Here is a 17,028-nt window from a genome sequence, read left to right as displayed (position 1 = left end):
TGCTTTAATTAACATATCCTATACTGAGATGAATTCTGTGTAAGTTGAAAATGACACTGTTCCATATACAAAGGGGGCCAAGTATTTTCATGCAGTGTAATATAAATAGATACAGAACAGATAAACCAAAATAATTTCCATAACACGTTTAGGTTATTTCACTGTGTTTTGTGAGAATAATTAGATGAATTGCTTTACTTTGTAAACAGAAAGAAATAGACATTATATCTTAATAATAAGTATACATATATCCATGTATATAACATTGCTTTCACTGTTCAGCCGATTTAAAACATAGTACAGAAAGAGTTCTTGCTTTGCACAAGGCCCCCTCGGAATCACGGCGAGGGTATGACAGAAACCCTGATTGTGTTTTGACTCTTCGGTATGCTTTTTTGTTAATTTATTGGCACTTGTGTCTTTGGCAGAGCCTGCTGAATTGCTTTCTAAATGGAGTACTTGAAGTATATAGTTAGACTGGCTGCTTTCCTTAATTGACACTCCTGCACTTCATCAACTGGTCGCTATACTGTCTCTTCTGTTTCTCCCTTCTAGGTTCGCTTCCAGATTTCTGGCCTGCCTCTCCCAACAAGCATATACACCTGTAGTTAAACAGGAATATTGCTGGGTGAGGAAAGAGAAATATTCAAATGTCAGAGAAAAAAACATCTGGAACATTTTCAAGGCCTAGAAAGTTTCATGCGGAAAGAGCATGAAGTCATTCCAAGGTAAAGCACTGTGGGGTATTCTGACAAAACCACCCATCTACTTCCATTTTCATGCCCCCTCTCAGTCCAGTCTTGGTGTAGACAGAGTGAGAGGATGTGCATGGCCTTATGAAACACTTTCAGTTCCTCCTTCCCATCTGGCCTTAAAAAACTCACATATGTACACCAAGGCAATAGTTGCAAGTGCATAAAATCATTTGCAAGGCTTATCAATAAGCATAAAATGTCCAGGTCTTGCAGCCCAAGAACTGCATTTGCAGAGAACAAACCCACACATCTTTGAAGAAGGGAAAAAGAATTTAGAGGCAGTGAAGATTTATATATACATTGAGTCTACAGATATCCTGAGAGATACATTTGCATTATTTTGGCCTCCTAATATTGACTTTAGCTCATTTAAACTGTTCCTGAGCATTGTGATTAATACAAATATACTGTCAGCTAGAACTCTGAGATATTACAATCAACTTTAAACAAACTTTCCCAGAAATTGGGAAATAGAATGGAATTAGAAAAGAAGAAATAAAAGAATAGAAATCAGATACAACAAATAGGGAGCCTTGAGGGACAAGAGTTGGGGAGGAATGTGCGGGGTTTCTTCTGTAAGTCCTTGGCTAAGGGATATAGGGAAAGACTACCTGAGACTTGCCAAAGAGCAGCTGTTTTGTAAAAAAGACACAAGAGGACAGACAAGTGCTGAAGGACACTGAAATTTCAATGCAGCCAATAACTCATCAATACTTTATTAACATGCCAGGATCCAACAGAGAAACCCAAGAGGCTGTACTTGAGGATTAAGGGTTGCCTTGTAGATTAAGCTCTTTTCTAGACCCATCCCAAAAAAGTCTAAGACAAGGCTAAGAAATGTCCAGACAAGATCTTCAGAGGAGAGAGAGTCTGTATGTTTAGTCTTACCAAATTAGTGAGGCTTGGAAAATACCTGCCACAGTTCTGTCTCAACAAAATGTAAAACCAAACCTTCATACAGCTCAGGTAGTAACTTAACTGCCACACAGCACTAACGTCAACACTCTTGAGAAAAACAAAACAATGTCCAAATTATCTCTAATGTGTAATTGTCAAAGGCCGTTTTTGTTTTGTGTGTGTGTTTCCTTCTTTTTTTAAAAGCCTACAAAGCTCTTAATTTTGTCCAAAGAACACTTTTAATTAAAAAAATTACTATACATGGCAAAAAATAGGTAATTATAAGCCACAGTCAGGGGAAAAAAGCAGTTTATAGAAACCAACCCTGAGATGGCCCAGATATTGGTTTAGCAGAAAATAACTAAGCAGTCTTATAGTTAAAAAGTACAATAAAAATATGGTCATAATGAGTAAACAGACAAAATCTAAGCAGAGAAATGAAAACTTTTCAAGTATGAAAATTCTGTTGTAGAAAATATAATAATTGAAATTTTAAAATTGCTCATTGGGTTTAATAGCAAATTGGAGATGGCAGAATAAATAGTGAACTTTAAGATAGCTCAATAAGGCCAGGTGCGGTGGCTCACGCCTGTAATCCCAGCACGGTGGGAGGCCAAGGTGGGTGGATCACGAGGTCAAGAGATCAAGACCATCCTGGCCAACATAGTGAAACCCCATCTCTACTAAAAAAATACCAAAATATTAGTTGGGCATGGTGGCACACACCTGTAGTCCCAACTACTCGGGAGGCTGAGGCAGAAGAATTGGTTGAACCTGGGAGGCGAAGGTTGCAGTGAGCCAAGATCGCGCCACTGCACTCCAGCCCAGTGCCCAGCGACAGAACAAGACTCTGTCTCAAAAAAAAAAAAAAAAAAAAGAAGACAGCTCAATAAAAATAGTTAACTTGAAAAACAGAGAGAAACAAATTCCAAAGGAAAAAAGAACATAACCTACGGGATTTGTGGGATAATATTAAGAAAATGTAACATACATATAATCAAATTTCCAAGAAGGAAAATTAAATGAGAATGGGGCCCAAAAACAGTTTTTTGACAAAATAATGGCCAAAGAGAACATCACATTTATCCAGTATATTGGTGACATCATGCTAATTGTACCAGCTAAGGAAGAAATGGAGACCGTGGTACTACACATGGGCTTCAGGAGATAGGAGATAAACCCTATGAATATTCAGGGACCAGTTACATCAGTTAAAATTTTTAAGTATTCCCTCCAAAGTAAAGGATAAATTATTGAATCTCCTACCTCCTACCACTCAGAAGAAAGCATAATGCCTGGTAGTCCTCTTTGGATCATAGAGGCAGATACTTTATGCCCAGGAATATTTTTCCCACACATTTAACAAGTAATATGAAGGACAACAAGTTTTTGGTGGGGTTGAAAGCAGGGAAGGACACAACATTAACTCCAGGCTGTATGCAAACAGTTCTGTCACTTGGCCATATACCCTGAGAGCCCCTATAGAGCCCAGGTATGATTACATTAGTGGTATCAGTGATGGGAAAAGGTACTATGTGGGGTTTATGGGAAGTCCTAAGAGGATTACACAGCACAGTAATGCCAACTGCAGCAGATACTAACATACCTTTTAGAAAAAGGCTCTTGGCACACAGCTGGGTTCTGGTAGAGACAGAGTGCCTGGCCATAGGACACTAAATAGCCAGGCAGCTGTAATTTTACATCACAAGCTAGACTCTGTCAGAGCTACCAAGTTCTAAAGGTGAACAAGCCCACCAATTCATCACAAACTGGAAGTGTTCCATCCAGAAACACATAAGCAGAACGGAAGGGCAAAGCTGTCCGCGCAGTTGCTACAGACTCTATGTCACCCGCCACTTTGGAACTGGCACTTCTCCCTCAGTACACGGGGTCCTACAGCTTAGTCCTTTAGAACCACCTTCCCGAAAAGGAAGAAGCTTCAGCCTGGTTCATAGTAGGCCAGCCTATTACATGGGGAAGCAAAAAATGAATGGTATCTCTACTACAACCCCACTCGGAGGCAGCCTTCAAAGACAGCAGTGAAGTGAAATCCTCCCATTGTTTATAGCTCAGGCAATGCATCAGGCTGTCCACCTTTGTGCAGAAATATAAGTGGTGCAAAGTACGAATATATACAAATAGGTGGCTGGCATCATTTGGCCATCTGGTCAGAGACTTGAAAGAAGAAAGATTGGAAGAACAGAAACCAGCCAGTCGAGAGAAGAAGCATAAAGATAAATATACAACACTGCACACAAAGTATGCAGATCTTTGTAGCACATGTTAATGTCCATCAGAATATAACTGCCCCAAAATGCATCCACCACAATCAGGTAGACAAAATAGCATGAGTAGCTGATATTGCCAGCTTCTGTCATCAGCCACACCAAGGCTGGCACAATGGGTACAAAAACATGGTCGCTGTATTAGTATGTTCTCACATTGCCATAAACAACTACCTGAGACTGGGTAGTTTATAAAGAAAAGAGGTTTAATTGACTCACAGTTCCACAGGCTGTACAGGAGGTATGGCTGGAGAGGCCTCAGGAAACTTACAATCATGGCAGAAAGTGAAGAAGCAATAACATCTTTACATGGCCGCTAGAGAGACAGAGATAGAGAAGGGGGAGGTGCTACACACGTTCAGATAATCAGCTCTAATGAGAACGCTACCACTAGAGCAGCAAGGGGAAGTTCATTCCCATGATTCAGTCACCTCCCACCAGGGAATTCAATCAACTCTAACACTGGAAATTACCATTTGACATGAAATTTGGGTGGAGACACAGAGCCAAACCATACCAGTCACCATGGTGGCCAGGGGTGGAGGCTACACACAGGGCTGACGGCTCTGACCAAGGCTGATATGATGACTAAACTGCTGGCAGCAAGGCCAATGCTGGTTCCACAATCCTTCCCCACTCCTCAAGGGACCAACTAGTCCCCTGGTAGCAAGTTGCCTACATTCTATATGGGACTCCTTCTACCAGGAAAGAGCAGAGATTTTGACAAGCATTAAGTATCTTTTGGGGAGGGAGTAGGAGCGGTATTGACACAAGCGCAGGACTTTGTACAACATTGCAATAGACCAAGGGATCCACTTTATGATAAAAGAAGTATGAGACTGTGCACATGATCATGGAATCTACTGATCACATCACGTACCTCACTACACAGAAACCACTGACCCAACGGAAGGGCAGAGTCATCTGTTGAATGCACAGCCCCTTGCTGTTATTGTGGTAGAATTCGCACCTCCCCCTTCTCTTTCTCCTAGTGCTCTCATAGGTGATGCCTGTCAAAAACTGGGGCATCATTCTATAGAACAGAGGGTATACTTTCAGTCAAGGACCCTTATGTGGTGATTTATAGCTCCATGGTTTTTTTTCTGATACCAAACGTATGATGTCTTTTCCAAAACCAACAAGCAATTCTCCAATTCTAACACCACTTGGGTGTCAACGAATTTAATTACATTCTGACACTAACTGCTCACAGTTCGTGCAGACCCTGAAGATTAAGGGCTCCATGTCACAAGACTGCCCCCACTCCAGACACCAGCCTCAAGAGAGAGCCCCTGGCATCCCACACTGCTGCCCAGTTGACTACAAATTCAAAGGTTCCTCCTTGGATTCAATAATTCACGAGAATGACTCATAGGATGAAGGAAAGTGTTTTATTTATGATTACTAGCTTATTATAAAGGATATAACTCAAAGACTGGCAAATGGAACACTTACCTATGCATAGGGCAAAGCATGGATGGAGGGGCTGGGGTGGGGTAGTGAGAGCTTCCATGCCCTCTTCATGTGTGCCACCCTCCCAGCATAACAATGCGTTCACCAACCCAGAAGCTCCCTGAACCTGTCATTTAGGTTTTTTTATGGAGGTTTCATTATGCAAGCATAATTGAATTCAATCTCCAGCTCTTCTCCCCTCCCAAGTTGGAGAGTGGGGCTGAAAGTTCTAACTCTCCCAGACTGTGGTTGGTTTTTCCGGTAACCAGCCCCATCCTGAAGCTATGGAGGGCGCCACCCTCCCCTATGTGTCATCTCATTAGCATACAAAAGACAGTAAATTCTAAGGATTTTAGGAGCTCCTTGCTACAAACTAAGGACAAAGACCAAATATTATTTTTTAGGATACTACAGTTCTCTACAGGTGGAAGGTAGAGTTCTAAGAATCAATGAGTGAAATTAAGAGTGCCTGGCTTCCATCACCCCCCAGTGACTCTCTGGCCAGTTTATGCCGTGTGCACCTGCAGTTCTGGCCTCCATAAGTTTAGAGGTCCAGGTTCCCAAAAGATAATTCTTTTGCCAGAAGACACAGTAAGAGTCAAATGGAACTGTAAGGTACAACTGCCACCTGGGCACTTCAAGTTCCTTATGTCCAGGGACTAGCAAACAAGAGTCACCACCCTGACAGAGGTAATGACCCCAATCATCAGAAGAACATAAGGCTGCTTTATGCCGTGAGGCAGGAATAGGTTTGGCACTCCCATGATCCACATGGAAACTTCTTGGTATTCCCTTGTCCTATTTTGACAATGCATGCAGAAGTGCCCAGCTCCATTATGAGGGACATAGCAAGCAGGGTTCCCTACCTCTTATGATTGAAGGTCTAGGTTACATCCTGTGATGGTTAATTTTCTGTGTCAACTTGGCTTAGGCCATGATGCTCACTTTTTTGGTCAAGTACCGGTCTAGATGTTGCCATAAAGGTATTTTGTAGAGGTGATTCACATTTATAACTAGCTGACTTTCAGTAAAGAAGCTTATTCTCCGTACAGAGGTGGACTCCTCTCATCACTTGAAGGCCTTGACAGCAAATCTGAGATTTCCCAGAAAAGAACAAATTCTGCCTCAATATTATAATGGAGAAATCCTGCCTGAGCTTCCTGCTTGCTGACCTCCCCTATAGGTTTCGGACCAACCCCTAATTCCATGAGTGAATTCCTTAAAATAAATCAGTCTTCTCCCTGACCCTTCTCTCTGAAGAGGGAAAGAGAGAGAGAAAGAGATCTCCTATTGGTTCTATTTAAGATTCTGAAGAATGATACATACACATGACTAAGCAAACCATTGAGACCAAGAGGTATGCTATCTGAGGATGAGAGGAATTTAGAATGCATTCTGAGGATCCATTCCATCAGCTGCAGCCCCAAAACCACCTGGAGCAGTAGAGGTTATAGTTCATTCCACTATCAAGAAAGGGAGCACAAGAGTCCTGGAAGAGTTACTCCCATAACTTATATGACGGAGTAAATCCAAGAGGCACAAAGACTAGTGTGTGATGGAAACTGTGATGCATTGTGCAGGTTCCCCGTCAGGAATGAAGGACTTTTTCCCTAGGTGCTGGAAGAGCTACCAGCAGGAAGCCTTCTGCTGTCAGCCTCATATGGAGAATAAACTGGCTGAAGAGAGCTGCATTGTCCAAGGTCATGCCTCCTTCCTGGGTTGGCCCACTTCAATGACTGATGAATAACAGCAGGTAGAAGGCATAGCTCTCTCCACTCTGAAGGGTCATCCCGCTTCAGAACTCCCCACGGGACCTGGCTGAAGACTCTACTGAGACTGCACTGCAGATCGACTTTTCCCTGTGCTTAATCGTATTTCCTTCAATTGCTGAGAAAGTGATGTTAACATCTCCAACTATGATTGTGAGTTGAGCAAAGAAGACAAACAAAAAGGGTAAATACTCTATTATTTCATTTATATGGAAGTCAAGAGGAGGTAAAACTGACCTATGACGATAGAAGTGAGAACTGTGGGGGAGGGCGGTGAGTAAGGAGGGTGGTTAGTGATTGGGAAGGGGCACAGAACAATCTTCTGGTTGATGGAATGGCCTGCAACTTGATCTGGTAGTGGTTACACGGTGAACACCTATGTAAAAATCCCAAGCTATACATGTAAATTTGTGCAACTGAATATATCTAAGCTACAACTAAATTTAGCAAGTGGTGCTTTAAAAGGTAAATTACGCTTATGTGAATTCCAGTTGAGTCCTTTGCTAGATGTATCACCTTTTGGAAGCCATTTATCTCTAAGCTTCAGTTTTCTCAATTCCAAAATGATGGACTGGACCGAGTATTTGAGTTACACACCATGGGTCTATCAAAACAGCTATTTAAAGTATTTTTGAAAATTGAAGGAAAAAACATTTTTAAAGGGCAGCTTGCAAAAGAAAAACAAATGGTTTCAGAGACATGCTAAAAAATAAAAGGAGAGCATTTTTAATCTAGATTATATATATACACATATGTTTAAAAATTAAATGCAAATATTTAATGTAGCTTTTTATTGTTTCCAAAGCTTTTCCTCTACCATTTCTTCTTCCCCAAAACACTCAGGATCTCACAACCACAGGGTTTTGTGGGTTTCACCTCACCCACAGTTGCAGGGATGGGCCATCATGGGTCAACCAGTGTCATTTCAACCCCTGTGCCCATGGAATTTATCCCATGATGACAAAACAGAATGGAACTCAGTCCCAAGCCAATAAGCAATCACATTCCCTTGAACTCAGATTGGCTCAAGAGTGAGCCAGCAACTTAAATTGATACAATCCACAGGAACATCAGACCTTTGTCTAATAACTGAACAAAAAGAACATCTGACCACCACCCTCATGGAAGCCCATGTCCCTGGGAGCTGCTGGAAGCCTCTTACTACCACCAGGGAGTTGGCTTGGGAGCAAAATCAACCATGAAAAGCCAAAGGATCCCAGTAAACAGAGCCACAGTCTTAATAACATGACCCTTGGACTCAAACCACCCCTGAAGCCTGCCCTTCCTCTGGACTTTTCAGTTATAGTAGATGTGTTAGTCTGGTTTTTGTGCCACTATAAAGAAATACCTGAGACTATGCAATTTCTAAAGGAAATTACCAAAAATCGCCATGCTATACAGGCATGGCACCAACAACTGCTTGGCTTCTGGTGGAGCCTCAGGAAGCTTACAGTCGTGGCAGAAGGTTAAGGGGAGCCATAGTATCACATGGCAAGAATGGGAGCAATAGAGAGGGAGGGGCGAGGTCCCAGATTCTTTTAAACAACTAGATCCAGCATGAACGAACTGAGCAAGAACTCGCTGATCACCAAGGAAATGGTGCTAAGCCATTGATGATGGCTCTGCCTCCACGATCCAATCATCTCCCACCAGGCCCACCTCCAACACTGGAAAATCACATTTCAACATAAGATTTGGAGGGGGAACCTACCCAAACCATATCAGGAGATAATACATTCCTTTTATCATTTACGTCAGTGCAAGTTAGGACTTTTCTCAATTGCAACCAAAATTATTTTATCTTATACAGCGGTGTCTGTGAGGATTCTCAGAAACTGCCATCAACATGCAGTTGGTAGAAATAAAACCTGATGCTACCTCCTGGAGGGCAATTTGGCAATATGCATGAAAAGATCTGAAAGTGAGTATATCCTTCAACCTACTGCATAAACTTGTAAAAATTTATTAATTCGTTCAACAAATATTTAAGCCCTGACTATGTGCCAAGCACCATTCTAGGAATCAAGGGTTTAGCAGTGAACAAAACAAAGCCCCTTATGGAACCAGCCTTAGGAAACAATCAAGGCTGTGTTAAAGTGATACAGGAGCTAAGAAGAAATTATTCAGGCTGATAGTAATGCTATGGGAGTCCTCAGTAAGGCTTTTCTTTTTAATGAAAAGCAGCCCCAAATCATTTTCCAACAAAGAGCAACCTGTAAAGTCGAGCTGTGGACATAAGCAAGGTTGGAGCTTGCACAGGTGAATGCCAGCAGAAACTAGGGACTAGACATGTTCAAGATGGTGACTCCATCTTCCCTTCTCTTTGCTAGCCTTGTGTACAGTAAGGATCAGACAAGATGGCTCCTATCAGCTAGAAAGCCCATTTGCATAATAAGATTAGGACGGGGCAACCAGCCTTCCCCATCCACTATGTAAACATCATACCTGATCTAACCAATCTGTGAACCCTATGTAAATGAGACACCACCTCCTCAAACTGGACTATAGAATCCAGTGCATTCACCACTAGCTAGTCTTTACCCCTTGGAGACCCCTTTCTCTTGAGAGAAAGCTGTTTCTCTTTCTCTTCTCTTCTGCCTATTAAACCGCCACCTCATGTGTGTCCATGTCTTAAATTTTACTGGCACATGACAATGAACCCCAGGGTATTTACACCAGACAACATAGCCACTTCAAAAAGATTTATCTATTCTGTTCCTAGAAAACCCCATAGTCTCTTTCCAAAAGCTCCTTGATGTAAAAAACAACTTCAGCAAAGTGTCAAAATATTAACACAAAATCAATGTACAAAAATCAGTAGCATTTCTATACACCAACCACGTCCAAGCTGAGAGCCAAATCAAGAATGCAGTCCCACTCACAACAGCCACAAAATGAATAAATTACCTAGGAATACAACTAACAAGAAAGGTAAAAGATCTCTACGATGAGATTTACAAAACACTGCTCAAAGAAATCAGAGATGACACAAACAAATGAAACAGCATTCTATGCTCATGGATACGAAGAATCAATATTATTAAAATGGCCACACTGCCCAAAGTAATTTACAGATTCAATGCTATTTCTATCAAATTACCAATGACATTCTTCACAAAATTAGAAAAAAAAACTATTTTAAAATCCATATGTAACAAGAAAGAGCTCAAAGAGCCAAGTCAATACTAAGCAAAAAGAACAAAGCTGGAGGCATCACATTACTTGACTTCAAACTATATTACAAGGCTACAGTAACCAAAACAACATGACACTGGTACAAAAATAGACACAAAGACCAACGGAACAGAATGGAGAGCCCAGAAATAATGCCAACATCCACAACTAGGTGATCTTTGACAAAAACAATGGGAAAAGGAATTCCTATTCAATAAATGGTGTGGGATAACTGGCTAGCCATATGCAAAAGGTTGAAATTGGACCCCTTCCTTATGACCATAAAGAAAAATCTATTCAAGATGCAACAACTTTAGCAAAGACTTAAATGTAAAACCTAAAACCCCTGGAAGGTAACCTAGGAAATAACCTTCTGGACATAGGCCCTGGCAAAGATTTCATGACAAAGATGCCAAAAACAATTGCAACAAAAACGAAAATTGGCAAATGGGAACTAGCTAAATTAAGGGGCTTCTGCACAGCAAAAGTCACTATCAATAGAGTAAACAGACAACCTACAGAATGAGAGAAAAATTTTGCAAACTATACATCCGACAAAGGTTAATATCCAGAAACTGAAAGGAACTTAAATCAACAAGCAAAACCCAAACAGCCCCATTAAAAAGTGGTCAAAGTGGCCTGGTGCAGTGGCTCATGCCTGTAATCCCAGCACTTTGGGAGGCTGAGGTGGGCAGATCACAGGGTCAGGAGATCAAGACCATCCTGGATAACACAGTGAAACCCCATCTCTACTAAAAATACAAAAAAAAAAAAAAAAAAAATAGTGTGGTGGCACATGCCTGTAATTTTAGGTACTCAGGAGGCTAAGACAGGAGAATCACTTGAACCCAGGAAGCAGAGGTTGCAGTGAGCCGAGATGGAGCCACTGCACTCCAGCAACAGAGCGAGACTCATCTCAAAAGAAGAAAACCTGGTCAAAGGGCCAGGCAAGGGGGCTCACATCTGTAGTCCCAGGACTCTGGGAGGCCAAGGTGGGCAGATCATTTGAGGTCAGGAGTACGAGACCAGCCTGGCCAGCATGGTGAAACCCCATCTCTACTAAAAATATACAAAATTAGCTGGGCGTGGTGGCATGCACCTGGGTGCACCATTAACCTGGGTGGCAGAGGTGGCAGTGAGTCAAAATCGCACCACTGCACTCCAGTCTAGGTGACAGAGCTAGACTCCATCTCAAAAAAAAAAAAAAAGGTGGTCAAAAGACAGGAACAGATACTTTTCAAAAGAAGACATACATGCAGCCAGCAAGCATATGAAAAAAAAAAAAAAAATCTCCAAACCACAATGTGATACCATCTTACACTAGTCAGAATGGCTATGATTAAGAAGTCAAAACAACAGATGCTGGCAAGGTTGCAGAGAAAAGGGAACCCTTATACAGTGCTGATGGGAATGTAAATCACTGTGGCCACTGTGGAAAGCAGTGTGGCAGTTTCTCAAAGAACTTAAAACAACCATTTGACCCAGAAATCCCATTTTTAGGTACATATCCAAAGAAATAAAAATCATTCTACCATGAAGACACACACACACACGTGTTCACTGCAGCAATATTCATAATAGCAAAGACAGGGAATCAACCTAAATGCCCATCAACAGTAGACTGGATAAAGAGAATGTGATACATATATACCATGGAATACTACACAGCCATAAAAAAGAATGAGATCATGTTCTTTGCAGCAACATAGGTGGAGCTGGAGGCCATTATGCTAAATGAATTAACTCAGGAACAGAAAACCAAATACCACAGGTTCTCACAAGTGAGAGCTAAACACTGAGTACAATGGACACAAAGAGGGGAACAACAGACACTGTGGCCATCTTGACAGTGGCGAGAATATAAACTAGTTCAACCATTAGAGATAGCAGAGTGGCAGTTTCTCCCTGGGAGGAGGGAGAGGATCGAAAAACTATGTATCACGTGCTATGCTTATGTTTTTTTTTAAACAAAAGATTTATCAGCTGGGGGCAGTGGCTTGCGCCTGCAATCCCAGCACTTTGGGAGGCCATGACGGGCAGATCATCAGGAGTTCGAGACCAGCCTGGCCAACATGGTGAAACCCTATCTCTACTAAAAATACAAAAATTAGCTGGGCATGATGGCGCATGCCTGTAATCCCCGGCACTCAGGAGGCCGAGGCAGGAGAATCGCTTGAACCCAGGAGGCAGAGGTTATAGTGAGCTGAAGTGGCTCCATTGCACTCCAGCCAGGGCAACATGAGCAAAACTCAGTCTAGAAAAAAGATTTTTCTACAAGGGTATTAATTTCAGAGCCCTTTATAATAGGGAAAAGTTGGAAATAATATAAATATCCAACAAAGAGATTGCTTAAATAAACTTGGGGGCAATGACATGTTAAAATGCTATTCAAATTGTAGAAACAATTTAATACAGGGAAAAATATTCACTATACAGTACTAGTAGTTTTTTTAAAAAGCTGTTTGTGTTTGTAACACTTATGTGTGTATATTTATGTATGAGAAAAGCCTGAAATTAGATACGCTAAAACGTCAACAGTTATTTTGAGTAGAAAGAATTGTGGGTAATTTATATTTTCTTCTTTGTATATCTTTATGTTTTCATAATTTTCTATCATGAATATGCCTTTCTCTTGTTATCAGAGAAAATATCAATCTTACAAAATGATCTCAAATAGGTTAAATTAAAAAGTTAATAAACAACACTCAAGTATTAACATTAAGCCATCTTCTAAATCTGAGATGACCCGCTATAGGCATCTTTAAATAAAGGGTCATGCTAGCATCCTCCATTCTAGGATAAGATCATTAGTACTTTTTCTAAACACATTTGTCCTTTTTAATGAAGTAAACCAAACAAGGTCTTGGAGCTGGTTAATAACCGCCTGGACTAGACTCTGCCTGTCTTGAGATCCAAGACTATTTCCATCACCCTGTGCCCTCTGCCCAGCTCACAGGCAACAGCATTAGAATGTATCTGTCATCCAGCGAGAGGTCATTCAATACATTTGGAGAGTATCATCAGTTCCCTAAAAATAACTTGGCAGCTCAGAGACTCAATGTTTAAAGACTTAAAACCAAAGGACACTCTGAGTTTAAAATGTGAACAAGCACACAGTGGGTTTAAAACGTTTGCTTTCTTTCTTGCCTTTTGGGTTTACATAATAGAAATTAAAGTGTGCATACACTTAAAGCTACTTCTACACCGACAGGGTGAAATTGTTGGCACGTCGATGCTGGCAATGAACTTCTTTGTCTCCAGACACTTTGATTTTTGCCCTCGCCTGTCCCTCAAATAATCCTACTCTGCTTTCTGATTTTCGGATTTTCAGTGTAAAAGAGGCATTATGACTTTAATGACTGAATAACAGGCACAAATTTCCATTTCACTTTATTTACCAGCTTAGCTGTGGTTTAATGCAGCATGAATAGAATACTCCCCCAGAGGTGGGTCTGAGCTGAACTGACTAGGTTTTTGACTGCCAATTCTTCCGCACACTAAAATAGCAGCATAACCTATCACACACTTTTGTTATCTGTTACTAAGTGAGAATTAGCAACCCACCCAAAGAAACAGAAATACAGCTGATGACGGGACTTCAAAAAACGCCAGAAAACCTGTTGGCTTTACATCAAAATGCTCACATGGATATGCAAAAGAAGATAAAATGTTTCTAAACAACCAAAACAAAAGACTTCACTGAAGCCATATTTTTGTTTAAAAATTATCTTTTAAAGTGCCCAGCCTTAAAAAAAAAAAGTGCCCACTTTACAGGTAGTCAGTTCTAACCAAGAATGTATTTCTTCCCATCAAGTTTGAAGGTAGGTATCTTTAAAATATCACCTGGGCAAGGTGGCTCACACCTGTAATCCCAGCACTTTGGGAGGCCGAGGCGGGTGGATCACGAGGTCAGGAGTTCGAGACCAGCCTCACCAACATGGTGAAGCCCCATCTCCACTAAAAATACAAAAATTAGCTGAGGGTGGTGGTGTGCATCTGTAATCCCAGCTACTCAGGAGAGCGAGGCAGGAGAATCGCTTGAACCTGGGAGGCGGAGGTTGTAGTGAGCTGGGATCCTGCCACTGCACACCAGCCTGGGCGACACAGCGAGATTCCATCTCTAAATAAATAAATAATCAAAATTTTTTTCAGTAAATATTTCTTTAGTGCCAACTATGTGTAAAACCCAGTGAAGGATTTTAATGAGCAGCAGGAAATCCAGTGACACCTAAGAGTGTGTCTCCCTGCTTCAGGTGGCTTATTGTCCAAAGCAATATTATCTCTGGAGTAGGAGACTCAATAAACCAGAAGAGTGTTCCTCAATCTTCATAAAATATTACTCTCTTTTTTCAGAATTATTCTAAAAGGCTATAAGCCTGGAGTTGATTTCCATGATTAATTTAAAAGGGAAGGGGAAAAGAGAAAACAGCTATAAATGAATGTGAAACTCCTGAGTTTGGTTCTGGCCTTTATAGTCAGATAAAGCTTTTGAACAAAGTGGACAATAATTTACTGTAAGTAATAAAATAATATTGATCTTGCCATGGAGTAGGAACCAAAACTTCAGGACCATCCATATGTACTAATTTGGAGATGACAAGCTTGTGGAACCTATTTATAACTTTTACAGTATTTTATGATTCTTTCTTTCCAAAGAAGCACACATCATATTGCACAAGGCCCATGAATATACAAGTATTCTCTGCCAAAAAGCAGCTGAGAAAGCAAAAGGATTATCTAAGCATTGTTTTTCAAACCTGAATTTGTGATGGGTAATTGTACAGAAATATTTGGTACTTAACCTTGAAACTTGAATTCAGAAAGACTTTATGGCCCCAAGGCTACATGGTATGATGGCTCAGATTCATAAATCCACCAAGAATGAGGATCTGGCCATTTTAACTGTGCCCACCTTTGTGTAGATGTAAAACAAAACCCACAGTGGACATCAGTGATGCCTACCACAGTGCCTGCGTGGGTGAAGTAGTGGGAGGGAGGATCTTGATGAAAGTTGGAGATGAACTGGGTATGAATTCTGGCTTCTGTTTAAATAGGTTTGGAAAATAAGGAATCTCCATCCCTCCTAACCTTAGTTCTCAGTGACTCACATAATGCCAATGTATTAGTAATGTTTTAACTATCTCTGGAATTCAAAATTAGGGACCATCCAGATGAACTTTCAGGCAAAGTGATCAAGTATTTACTGTTCCCTTGAAAAAATAAAAACATTCCAGTCAGGGGTTGCAAGGGATGGGAGGGGCAATGGCCAGGAAGCATCTTCTTCCCAGAATCTGAGTTCTACGACACAAGTATTCCAATCCAGGATCAGAATTTCCTTGTAGATCTCATCACTTTACCTAGTGAACATCCTAGCTGCTGGCTACACTCCCAGACACCCTCCTTCCCTGATATTATGACAGTCCCCTCCAGGGTGGGCTCCCAATCCAGGTAGGAAGAGAGGCGAGACAGCCACAGGCACCCTTCTAAGGCTTCGCTGTAAGTAGCTTCCCCTCACAAAAGGGTTTTGCCTGAGCCTCATCTAAGTACAGTCATTATTAAATGACGCCACAAAATGGATGTTGAATATTAAAAACCACGCCTCCTCTTTCCCCGCCTGCTTTGTTTTTCTAATTTTTAAAAATTATCTTTCATCATACCAGCACACAGAGTCCTTTTTGAACCTGAAGCAATGAGGAGAGGGTGTTTACAATTTCACTTTCTGGTTCTCATTTGTCTGTAAAATTCTTTATTATTGTTTTAATTGGGTGAAAAAAAATGTTTTTAACTTTAATAGATTTCTGATTTCTCTCTATCTCCTACTGGGGGTTCGGACTTAAAGAAACCAATGACCTCAAAAAAGTCAACCTCATGAAGAAGTCAGCAAGATGAAAAACAGAATGTAATGTTTTGCACAGGAATATTTGCATTCCCATTAGCCTTTGCAAATGCAGCGTTTCTCATCGTCTTGGGGTTGACTGCAAAGGTGCCCTGGAGAGAAACAGAGTATGCACGTCTCTAATGGTTAACTTACCGAATTGTTTTAATGGAATAAATGGTGCAGCTCCAGGGCGATTAATGTGGGGACTGCAGGGTGGACTCCGGTAGAAAGGACCTAAAAGGAAATCGTGCACTAACAATGTGATGAAACCTTCCGCTCACACTAAATTTCATCCAAACCTCAAGTATGACTGAATGATTTTAAGGCCTAATTGAATGAACTCTCAATTAAAAGAAGTTGCAAAAAGCTGATGTAAAGTTAAATAAATCTGTATGGGGTGCCCTATGTACTACAGATGCTTTCAGGTTTGCTGGTAGAAACCATTGGTTATGCAGTAAGTTGATTTCAAAAATTATATCTTTTACAATTACATCCAGATTAAAAACAATGGAAGTCAGGCCACTAAACATTCTTGTCATTTAAATAGAAGGAAATAGATTAATTCTTTGTTTAGGAAAAAAAAAAAAAAACAAACTTATGCTGAGACATCTGTACCAATCTTCCTGAATAACTAAGTTAGGGAGGAAAGACAAATTTGGTGACTGTGGGGGCTGAAGCACTAATTTATGGTTCTCCGAAATAGAAGGCGGTGCCTGATGGACATAGGTGTCTCTGGTTACTTGATTTGGCTGGACGGTGAGCAATTACAGCTAATGGTTTATCCAACTACACGCAAGCGCCAGATCTTTATTTTCCTT

General features: G+C 41.0%; 1 protein-coding gene across 8 annotated transcripts in view; it reads left to right on the top strand.

The window, feature by feature from the left end:
• Nucleotides 1-16,581, top strand: part of STMND1 (stathmin domain containing 1) — a 382,758-nt gene extending 366,177 nt beyond the window's left edge. For 5 of the 8 annotated variants that reach the window (XR_013533688.1, XR_013533684.1, XR_013533683.1 and 2 more), the window contains one exon: nucleotides 556-2,661. Coding sequence is in view for 1 of the 8 variants with exons in the window: in XM_078368292.1 (XP_078224418.1) it covers nucleotides 556-612 (57 nt within the window). In the remaining 7 variants the exon portion in view is untranslated. Of the gene's footprint in view, nucleotides 1-555; nucleotides 2,662-8,968 lie in introns of those variants that run through there. The other 3 variants (XR_013533685.1, XR_013533689.1, XR_013533686.1) reach the window with 2 other exon arrangements.
• Nucleotides 16,582-17,028: the final 447 nt, after the last annotated feature.

The sequence above is a fragment of the Callithrix jacchus genome, chromosome 4, assembly GCF_049354715.1.
Source record: "Callithrix jacchus isolate 240 chromosome 4, calJac240_pri, whole genome shotgun sequence".
NCBI lineage: Eukaryota > Metazoa > Chordata > Mammalia > Primates > Cebidae > Callithrix > Callithrix jacchus.
Note: the sequence above shows the minus strand (reverse complement) of the source record. Positions and strands in the feature narration are given on the sequence as shown.